This window comes from Erinaceus europaeus, chromosome 11 (genome assembly GCF_950295315.1).
Source record: "Erinaceus europaeus chromosome 11, mEriEur2.1, whole genome shotgun sequence".
NCBI classification, from domain to species: Eukaryota; Metazoa; Chordata; class Mammalia; order Eulipotyphla; family Erinaceidae; genus Erinaceus; species Erinaceus europaeus.
The window spans coordinates 55438070-55449345 of record NC_080172.1 but is presented as its reverse complement, the minus strand read 5'-3'; the positions used below and the strand labels follow the sequence as shown (position 1 = coordinate 55449345).

Genomic DNA, 11276 nt, shown 5'->3' with positions numbered 1-11276 from the left:
CACCAACTTCATGGAGAAACAGGACACATGGTCCAGAGGTGTCTTGAGTAATCCAATCATCTCTGTAGCTACTTTACTGGGAAAGAAAAGTATGCCTGGAACTTTGATCAAGTGACCTGGTTAGAAAGGACTAAAAAAAAAAAAAAAGGCAAAAACTAGATTTCTAGAACTCATAAAGAACAAGCCCCACAACTGCCAGTCTAGTGTCACCTCCCAAACATGCAATGTGAAGTCACTGCTAATTTTTGTTTTATTTGCATGATTTTTCTTTTGCTTAGCTGGAGCCAACAGGAAAGGGAGGGCACTTCCCTTTGGGCCCTGTAAGCAACAAGTTGAAAGCCACCCCCCCCCCCATTCCATAAAATTAATCTTAGGTGGTGAGATAACTCACCTGGCAAGTAGCTCTGCTTTGCTAGGCAGGAGAGCCAAGTTTGAGCCCAGCTTCCCCACCCCCCCCCCACCACATCGGAGGAAGTCTTGGATTTTTGTTAAAAAGATTTATTTTTTTTATGAAAGAGAACATATGCCAGGACATTACTCTGACACTTGATCCCTGGGACTGAACTCAGGACCCCATGCTTAAGAGTCCAACACATTATTAACTGTGTCATCTCCTGGGCTGCTTTCTGGCTCCGGAGCAGTGAAACCCAGGATGGGTGTGTTTGTGTGTTAACTTTCTTGGTAGAAGCAAGTACTGGGGATGGGGTGGGGGGGGTCTGATTAAATTTTGTACTTAAAACCCGAATACATGAAGGAATTTGAAGTCCTAGAGCACCTGTTCTTTCAGGGCTAGGATGGCAAATGCAGGTGGAGGGGTAGTAGCCTCAAAAGAGGGGGAAAATAAGTACCCTGAATAGTTCCCCCTCTAGTAAAAGCCCCCAGCAGGTGCCCCAATGCCCTGGATTAAAGGAACTAAGTGCACTTATTTAAGGCGGAGCTAACATTTCCTATCCATAAAGAGGCTTGTTCTCCCCCCCTTCACCCAGCATACCCTTGCTTAACTAAGGAATTTGCACTCATTTTGTTCATCCTTGCTCCTCCCCACCCCCCACAGTAATTGCATGGGCTTGCCTCTTCCACCCCCTCACCTTCCCAAAATATCACAAACCAACAGGAGTCTGTTTTCATCCCCCAGGGTTATTCCTACCCCCCTCATCCCACCCAACCCTCTAGGAAAATACCCATCCTCTCATCCTTAGAAAGATGCTTTCCAATATCTTGATGATTAACTTTCCAACTTACTATTTTTTAAAAACAAAGCAGGCTAAATAAAGCCGCAATTTCACTATATTCAGCCTTAGGTTACCCCCTAAAAACTTTTATTTGAAGAGGTCAACCAACATTAGGATTAATTTATAAAAATCAAAGCAAAACAAACGACACAAGATTTGTTTTTGTTCATTCGTCCTGTTTTTAAAAGCAAAAGTATCAACTAGAATCTAGTAACAGATCAAATCTAAACACAGCAGTCCAGTGAAGAATCAAAACTTTCCTGGTTTTATTCTCTGGGAAAAACCCTGGTCTGTTTCTGTTCCTATTGGTCCAGGCCAGAACCCTAAGATACAGATGCTAAAAGGTGAGGTGTGCAAATGCAAGGTGTGTATCTGAGCCACCTGCTGTTTGGGTGTTGGTTTGGAGGTGGAGGTTCTAACCCAGAAACAGTGAAGTGAGCAAGGCACTCAATTTGGGCAAAAAATGTTGGGGGTGCCAATAAACTCAGTAGGCAAGATACTATTGAAACACGTTTTTTGAAGATCCAAGCTAAGGCAAAAAATTCCTAATAGCAGCCTGGGGAGGTGGCAAGGTGGATAGTGTTGGACTTGAAAGCATGGGCTTCTGAGCTGGATCCTCAACATCAAAGCTGCCAGAGTGATGCTCTAGTTTTCTCATTAATAAATCATTCCTTTAAACAATTCACGATGAACATAATAGCAACATGCTAAATACAGAATTCAACTTAGTATTTGTTCACTTAATTCAGCCTCCCCCCACCCTAACTCCAGTCCTGCTGGATCCTCTCTTGAAGATTTTGATATTTTGGGGCTGGTAAAATGGCTCATCAAGATAGCGCATCTGCTTTGCCATGTGTGGCTCAGATTGGAGCCCAGCCCTTGTCACAATGGAGAATGCTTTGATGCTGTAATGTCTTTGCCCTTCTGTCTCTGTCTCTATTTGAAAAAGTCAGCCTGGAGTAGTGAAGCTCCAGAGATAACTAAAATGTATCACAGTGTTACACACAACAAACTGTCATGTCTAAAGCACCAGAAGTCCCAGGTTCAACTCAGCACCACCATAAGCTAGAGATGAGCAGTGATCTGGTTAAAAATAATCTTGTGCATCAAGGGTTTTTTTTTTTTTTTTTAATACTGCATTAGAACAGCATTGATCTTGATTATCAAGTTTTAGTACCCTCTTAAATCTATACCCATGGGGGAGTGCTTGTCTCAGCCTAGTGCCAGCTATGCCCAGAAACTAGACAGCTCTTCCTATGACTTTCCTGCTTCCTGAATATGTCCCTTTTCAAACAACAGCCGAAGAGTTAATAGTCATAGGAAATTATTAAATCAAATTATTAAATCAGATGTGGAAAGCAAGTGACTTTCCTGTTTGTTGAGGAGAATCTTTCTGAACTGAGCTGTTCCAATGAAAAGGACAGTCTTGGTTGGCTTGGCTCCCAAGGGGAAATAGGATGACAACTTTCCTGATTGGGCAGAAGCAACAGAAGCAAACACACATCCACCCAGCTGGCCTATGTCTGCCTCCCATCAAATGTGGGGATTACATACAGTGGGGTGGAAGATGAGTATATAGCTCCAAACACAGAAAAATAGCCCCAGTTAACACTCCAGACACTTAAGTATACTTATTTCCCTTCCCCTTCTTCACACGAACCTAGGAGTGTATACAATTGCATAGTTTTTTTCCCCTGGAGAAAAATAAAAAAATAAAGGAAAATTGGTCCAGAATAGGTCATCTGGTTTAAAGCTTTTAGAAAAGGTGTTGGACAGAGCAGAGGCTGTCCAGACTTGTGCTTTGTGCAAAATGCAAAGGAGCTCCCCCTGCTGTGTCCACAGGCCCACCCCCACCCCTGGAGAAGAGTCTAGTCAGGGGTAAGGGGTGAGCCAAAGGCAGACCAACTTGTTGGGAGTCATCTGTGATCTGTGGTTATAGTTCACTAAAATAGATTTCTCTTTTTTAAAAATTGTCCCCTAGTCCCTAGCCCATGTTTCAACATCAGTCCTATTATCAAAAATATCTCTTCTTACAAAGTTTTATTATTTGTTATTATTTTAATAAACTAACCACAGATTAAGGACAGCTGTGGCTTAACAAAAAATGTTTTTGCTTGCTGGGGTCTTTTGTGTTTTTCCTAAAAAAAAAAAAAAAAGTCAGAAACTAAGTTGCAGCAGCAGAGGAAGGTGGTGCTCTAGTTGGGTTTTTGGTTTTGAGAACAGTCTAGCCAATGAATGGTCTGCCCTCCTCCCAGCCCTTTCAAGATGAGCTCAGTTCCCAAGGTGTGGTTATTGCTAAGTAGTTAAAAGTAAAGACCACCTCTGCACCAGTCCATCTGGACAAAGGTCAACATGCTGCTTTTCTCTTCGTTCTCTTCTCCTTCCCAGAGGGAGACTTTTAAAAAAAAATAAAATTAAAGTCTTTGTTAAAAAAAAAATCATGACTCTCTTGATTTAGGTGAGGTCGGTCCTCAGGAAAGATGAAGAAAAGAGAGGGAGCAATCAACAACCTCCTTTCAAGCCAAAGCAAATGCCAGATGGCTGCTTGGAAGGAAGTAAAATTCAAGAGGGAAAGGATTCCCCTTAAGTTCCACCCTTCTAAATCAGGCCCCTCCTACTAAGCACCAAGTAGTCTGCTTGTCCAGAGGCTTCAGGAGGAAGAGTTTGTCCAATCCTAATTTCTAATTAATTCACATCAACAGTAAATCTGTTCAATTTCTCAGTTTCCCAGCACACTCTCAACTCCACCACTCTGTGCCTCCCCCCCCACCCACCCCCCATCCTAAAGGAGCTTTGGTCTTTCATTTATTGACTAAGAACCTCCTTTGCCTGTTCTCCCAGATTTCTGCCCACCTCCCCACCCCACCAAACTTTGCCCTACAACCTTCCTCAGACCCCAGGGTGGGCCCCATGGGTCATGAGGACAGGATTGCCACTTTTCTCCCTCACACCTCCTCATTCCAATCAAGTCAGATCTGCAAAGGACTGATTCAGCCCTGACCTGCTCCAGTCAGCCTGGCAGCTCTCCAGCGCGCACACTTAGAAAATTTCCTCGCCAGGCTCTCACAAACTCACTGCATTTGCCCCATCTGCATGGGGCTGGGTCTTGAAGAGCCAATCAGTTGAGCTTAACTTTCTTTGTTTAGCCCCTTGCCCTCTTAGGTGCCCCAGCTCAGAACCTGTGCACTAGTAGCTCCCCACCAGGATCCCGCTCCAGCCGCCTCAGTTCCTCCCGGTAACAGTAGGAGCAGAAGTTGTTTGTCTCAGGATGTCCATAGAAGCTGCAGTTCGGTTGTTTGCATTTGGTCTGGGTGGGGGGCAGCCCCCGAGGCCCTCCAGCCCATCCATCTGGTTCAGGGGGCTCTCTGTAGCTGTTGCTATAGGAATCTGCCACACGGAAGGGGGGTGGTAGCAATGGACCTCTATGAATGCCATCCTTGGGGTGACTGCCTGACTCCAGGGCAGGGCTGTTGTCCTGATGGGAGTAGACTCGCCCAGAAGGACACTGTCTGGGGAAGGTAGCATATGGTGGTAGACCTCCCATACAGGGACCCCCTGCCAACTGCCTTCGGGGTTCCTGGCAGTGGACTCCACCCCCTGAAGGTCGGGGGATAGTGAAGCCCCCAGGGTAGCCAGCAGAGAAGGCCACTGCCTTGGACTCAGCTTGGGGAGCAGCTAGCAGCTCAGCCCCACCATCAGGCTCTGGCTTTTTGGCTGGAGGAGGCCCACTCCCTACCCCTCCATTCAGGATCTTCCTCTCTGCCTCCTTCTGTTTTTGCTCTGCCAGGAATCTTTCCTCAGCATCAACAAGGTAGCGCTGGATCATCTCCTCCTGATATTGGTGCCGGTGACCCATCTTCAAGGTTCCAACAAAAATAAACTTCCCCTCCCCTTGCATGGCAATCCTCATGATGCTCAGGCTCTGCATCACCTCCTGGCTATACTTGCTCCCTCCATTGCCAACAGACTCAGCTGTGGGCTTCTCTGATGTGGGCCCATCCCCAGCTGCCTCCTCCTTGCCACCCTTCCAGCTCTTGAGGGAGTTCTTCTTCTTCTTCTCCAGAGTCTCATTGCCACTGCTTGCCCCTGCCCCCAGGCCCATTCCTCCAGGCTTAGAACCCTTGCTGTGCATCAAGCCACCCATGTTCTTCTTGAGTTTGCTGCCCAAGGTTTTGCCGAAGCTGCCCAATTTGTTAGCCACAGAATCTGCTCTCTTCTTGTCCTTCTCCCGGTCTCGCTTTGACTTGTCTTTCCGTTTGCTGCCCTCATTGCTGGTGGAACTGCTGCCAACAGACTCCTTGTCTGACTCCCCAGACTCGGGAGTAGACCGGGGCTCATCTCCAGCAGACGCTGTGGGGGACTCAGGCTGGGCCAGGGGAGCCTAGAAGATAAAAGGGCAAAGTTCACAGTGATCCCACCTGGCTAGGTTTACGGAAGCCTCCAGCCCACCCATCTGGCTCACTGGGGCTCCCTGAAGCCCCTGCTGTAGCAATGAGTCTGTGGATGAAGAGTGGTGACACACCCAAGAACTCCTTGGAGTGACTCAATCACTCAATCAGAGCTGTGAAGAGCTCTCTGCTGTTGTGATAAGGGCTGCTCAGAAGGGAAGTGTCTGTTCCAGCTCCAGTCAGCCGTCCTCTGCTCCAGTCAGCTTTCTTCTGCCCATGGCATGGGGGAAGATGGAGCTAGTGTTTTAACTTTCCTCTCACTCCTGCAATTTGACACTAATGAGGACACATTAGTTGAAGCCTGATTGCTCTTCTGAGTAACAAGCAATTAAGCAAATATATGGCCTCTGGGTGAGGAGAGGAAATATTCATTCTACAGACACCAGAATGTCCTTTATTGTAACATTTAATTTTTTAAAAATATTTTATTTAACAAGAGCACTGCTCAGCTCTGGTTTATGGTAGTGTGAGGGATTGAACCTGGGACCTTGAAGCCTCAGGCATGAGAGCATCTCTTGCATAACCATTATGTTATCCAGTCCTGCCTATTCTAACATTTCCTATGCCAAAGTCTACCCCAAATTAATCTCAAAGTTTTGACTAGCCTCAAACAATCAAGTGGAACTACCCATGACCCCTGCCAACTTTTACACATTTAGCCATTTATCCTATTCCTGTGTGCCCTCTCCGTGTATTAGAATGATGGCCTTAGAGCACCCTGGATCAGTACTACTATAAGCTAGTCTGTCTTTAGGGTGCCAAAGACAGAGGGCTATCTACAGAAGGCTATGGAAAAAGAAGTGATCTCAAGTTTCCAAAAAAAAAAGGGGGGGGGGGGATCCAGGAAATAGTGAACCAGGTGGAAAGTGTGCCTTACCATGCACAAGGTCCTGGCACCACATGAGAGCACCATGGACAGAACTTGGGGGTTAAAAGGGCTCCTTGAATGGCGCAGTGGTGCTAAGGTCCCTATCGTCTTCTCCCCCTGCACCACCCAAATAAATAGAAACTCAGCCTAGAGAGGTTGCTCAGCAGTATCGTGTGTGAGGCTGAGCTCATTCCCTGACTAATACACATTTAAAAAAAAAAAAAGTTCAGAAAACTTTTCTTGAAGAGTATGTTTTATTATCAGGAAGCAGAAATAGTTCCCCTTAAGGGTCTGTGCCTTATCACGTACACACATATCTTAGAAGGCTCTGAGTTTAAGGGAGCACAATGGCTGGCACTGGTAAGATCCCTGGAAAATGAAGCAGTGCTGTGGTGTCTCTGGCTCTATGTCTCTCCCTCTTTCCTATCTTTCTCAAATCAAAATGATAACATTGGCCCCAGAAGGCTCCTGAGTAGTGTTATCTCATATGCATAAGGATTTGGCACTGGAAGGGGTTGGGGCTGGAGAGGCAGGAACTTGATAGGAAAGGAAATGTGGGAAATGGAGGGCACCAACAGGAAGAAAGGCAGGAGAGAGTATCTTTGGGAAACTTATCTGATATTCTCCAGTTTATTTCTAGACTTCCATCATAAGCCACTACTCCAAAAGGATTCAGAGACTCCCAGCACGTGTCTTGGTCTCCCTGTCACTAGAGATAAGAGTGCACAAAGTGAGGGGGAGATTACCTGTGCATCAGAGGACACCGGAATCCACTTCACGTTCATGTAGCTATGCAGCAGGTGCAATTTGACCTCCAGGGACAGAATAACACTGTGAAAGGGAGAAAAATAAAATCAAAAAGGTCCTGTGATCTTCAAAGAGCAAAGCAGTGGGATCCAGGTGGGAGACAGTGGGGAGAGGGGAGGGCTATCTGGTCTGGACTTAAATTATAGCTCCGTAGGTCACTTAATTTTATGGCAGTAAGTCACATGGCCCCTCCAACATTTGTCCTGTTAAGGATATTGTAAAGATTAACTTTGAATTTCAGAAGAGACCAGCACAGTGTTTGGAAAACAGGAAATACTAAGCAGTACCCAATATTATTGTTGCTTTAAATATTATTTAGAAGGAACTTTTGATAATTGGGAATTTATTTTAAAAGCCATAAATTCTGGGTCTTTCTTTTTTACTTATTTTTAAAAATTTTTCTTTATTAATTATTGGATAGAAACAGAAATTGAGATGGGAGCAGGAAATAGAGAGGGAGAGAGACAGAGAGATGCCTGGCAGACCTGCTTCACCACTTATGAAACTTTCCCCCTGCAGGTGGGGACCAGGGCCTTGAACCCAAGTCCTTGCGTACTGTCATGTGAACACCTAACCAGGTGTACCACCGGCTGGCCCCCTGGGCCTTTCTTTCTTTTCTTTTCTTTCCTTCTTTCTTTTCTTTCTTTATTTCCTTCCTTCCTTCCTTCCTTCCTCCCTTCCTTCCTTCCTTCCTTTCTTCCTTTCCAAGTCAAAACCTCTCGGTAGGATCCCAGAAAGAAACTGGGAAAAAAAAAAAAAAGGAAGGGAGGAGCTTTTGCATTCATATACTTCACAGGAAGGTGTGGAGGAGGCAAGAAGGTTAAACCAGCTTCAGAAGGCAGGGGATGAGAGAAAATGGATTTTTCTTGCTGTCTGTTTAAATTCCAGGAAGACAGAAACTCAGTGTAAACTATTTTTTTTTAATTTCTTTATTGGGGAATTAATGTTTTATATTCGACAGTAAATACAATAGTTTGTACCAGAGTAAACTATTTTGACCAACTATTTAAAACCTCTTTTTTAATTTTTAAAAAATATTTACTTATCTGTTTTCCCTTATGTTGCCCTTGTTTAATGTTGTGGTTATTGATGTCGTTGTTGGATAGGACAGAGAGAAATGGAGAGAGGAGGGGAAGACAGAGAGGGGGAGAGAAAGACAGACACCTGCAGACCTACTTCACCGATTGTGAAGCAACTTCCATATAGGTGGGGAGCTGGGGGCTCGAACCGGGATCCTTACACCGGTCCTTGTACTTTGTGCCACGTGCGCTTATTCCGCTGTGCCACCGCCCGACTCCCTTAAAACCTCTTTTATCTGGGGCTATGTGGTGGTGGCACACTTGGTTGAATGCACATTTTACCAAGGACCCAGGACCAAGCCTCTAGGCCCTACCTGTAGGGAAGCTTCATAAGTGGTAAAACAGTGCTATACAAGTCTCTATCTCTCCTTATCTTCCCCCTCACAATTTCTCTCTGTCCTATCAAATAAATATTAAAAGGAAAACAAAAATTGGAGACATATGGTTTATCTTTTTCTTTTGAAAATTAAAAATTCATTTTCAAAATTTTAGTTATCTCTTTATGAGAAAGAGGAGTAGAGGAGGAGGAGGAGAGAGAGAGAGAGAAAGAATCAGAGCATCACTCTGGTACATGTGATGCCAGGGAGCAAAGTCAGAACCTGATGCTTCTGGGCTACCTCCTGGACTACTACACTATTATCTTTGTTTTCTGATCACTGTTTTGGGGATTCTGGGATCTAGCAGTCTAAGAACACTGTTATTACTGTAAGAAAACAGTAAGCTGAGAGGCCAGGTGGTGGTACACTCTATAAATCACACACTGTCACGATGCACAAGGGCCCCACCTACAGGGAAGCCCTATGAGTAGAGACACAGAGCTGCAGGTGTTTCTTTTTCTCTCACTCTCTCTATCTCCTCCGATTCCCTCTCAATTTCAGAGGGGAGACACACACACACACACAGATATGGAAAGGTGGCTGCCAAGAATAATGAATTCATCATGCAGGCATGGAGCCCTAGTGATAATCCTGGTGGAAAAAAAGAAAAGAATATGCTAAGATCCCAGAATTCCTATCTCTCTCTTTCTTTTAATATTTATTTATTTTTATTTCATTAGATAGAGACAGAAAGAAACTGAGAGGGAATGGGAAAGGGGGAGGGGAAAGAGAAAGAGGGACAGAGGGAGAAAGAGACATCTGCAGCACTGCTTCACCCCTTGTAAAGCTTCCCTCCTGCAGAAGGGGCCTGGGGTCTTGAACCTGGGTCCTTGTATATGATAACATGTACACTCTACCAGGTGCACCATCACCTGGCCCTCCCATCTCTTTCACTGAGAGAAAAACCAACTGTAGAAAGCAAAAGTCTTGGCGCCCACCCCACCTGACACTTTTCCATCTTCCCAAATACACTGGAGGTGGGATGTGAATGTCTTATCTCAGAGCTGAGGACTATCTCCTAGCTCTGCCCCCCTCCCCTACCCCAGTAGACACTGTATGTGGAACAGCTACAAAGCTACAGAGCAGATAATGCAGAGACACGGAGATAATGTAGAGACAGCACACCAGACTTTCATGCCTGAGGCCCCAGAAGCATCCAGTTAAATACTTGGCACCACTGTATGCTGGGGCTGAGTAGTATTCTGACCTCTCTGTCTCTGTCTCTCTCATAAAAGTCAAGAAAGAAAACCTTAAAGATCTTAAAAATGAAAAGCAGATGAAGGGTCTAGGTCTACCTCACCTGGCCAGTCGGACATTGTCATTATCATCTTTGCCCCACTCCCAGCTCTTTCCAGGATCCACAGCAAAGTGCAAAGGCAGCAGCTTATGTTCTGAGTCTATTAGTGGGATCACAGCTGAAGAGACAAAACACAGGCCATCAAGAATCTCCATGAGGAGAAAGGAAGGCAACTGATCACAGAAATTGAACAACTCATTCATACCACATGTCTCTAAATGCAGTTGCTTCTCAACTTTTACATGTCAGTTACCCTGGCATTAACAATCAGTAGGATAGCTTTCCTTTATAGTTTTCTAGGCCTCTCCACCACTCAGTTAATACAGATCCAATATTTTATCATTACTAAGACAAATACAACAAAGTATCACTTGGGAGGTCCTATGACCTTAATACCTATGTCTTTTATTCCAAAAAAGGAGCAGGGAATACAGGCTATTGTACTTTCCCTATACCCTTTTATTCGTGTGTGTGTGTGTGTGTGTGTGTGTGTGTGCGTGTGCGTGTGCGTGTGCGTGTGTTCTAACACTTTAGCTGAGGCTGGTGAGATAGTTCACCTGGTAGGATGCCTGCTCTGCCATGTGCTTGACCCATGTTTGTGCCTGACCCCAATGCCCTGAGGAAAACTTCAATGCTGTGCTATCCTCTCCTTGTCTCTCTCTCTCTCTCTACTTGAAAAAGGTATTAGAGTGGTAGAGCACAAAAAATTCTGAAACAAGCCAAACTAAAACAAAAACACAGGAACCTTGTTTTATCTGATAGCTTTGTTAAAAAACAAAACAAAACAAAACAGGGGGCTGGGCGGTAGCGCAGCAGGTTAAGTGCACATGGTGCAAAGCGCAAGGACCAGCATAAGGATCCCCGTTTGAACCCCGGCTCTCCACCTGCAGAGAGGTCTCTTCACAGGCAGTGAAGCAGGTCTGCAGGTTTCTATCTTTTTCTCCCCCTCTCTGTCTTCCCCTCCTGTCTCCATTTCTCTCTGTCCTATCCAACAACAGCTATGACAACAATAATAACAACAACCACAACAAGGGCAACAGAATGGGAAAAATAGCCTCCACAGTGGATTTGCAGTGCTGGCACCAAGCCCCAGTGATAACTCTGGAGGCAAAAAGAAAAAAACAAAAAACCTATACATGTACTGTCTCCACTTAGCTGTTTCCTATTA

At 45.1% G+C, this 11276-nt stretch overlaps 1 protein-coding gene and 1 long non-coding RNA gene across 8 annotated transcripts in view; one reads left to right on the top strand and one right to left on the bottom strand.

Moving 5' to 3' along the window:
• LOC132541371 (uncharacterized) overlaps positions 1-11276 on the top strand; it is a 38095-nt gene that overhangs the window by 12584 nt on the left and 14235 nt on the right. The window lies entirely within an intron of this gene.
• OTUD7B (OTU deubiquitinase 7B) overlaps positions 1291-11276 on the bottom strand; it is a 46752-nt gene continuing 36766 nt past the window's right edge. For all 7 annotated transcript variants that reach the window (XM_060201766.1, XM_060201769.1, XM_060201767.1 and 4 more), the window contains 3 exons: positions 10112-10226; positions 7295-7379; positions 1291-5613 (listed from right to left, as the gene is read on the bottom strand). In XM_060201766.1, the coding sequence (XP_060057749.1) occupies positions 4405-5613; positions 7295-7379; positions 10112-10226 (1409 nt within the window). In that variant the 3' untranslated portion in view covers positions 1291-4404. The remainder of the gene's footprint in view (positions 5614-7294; positions 7380-10111; positions 10227-11276) is intronic.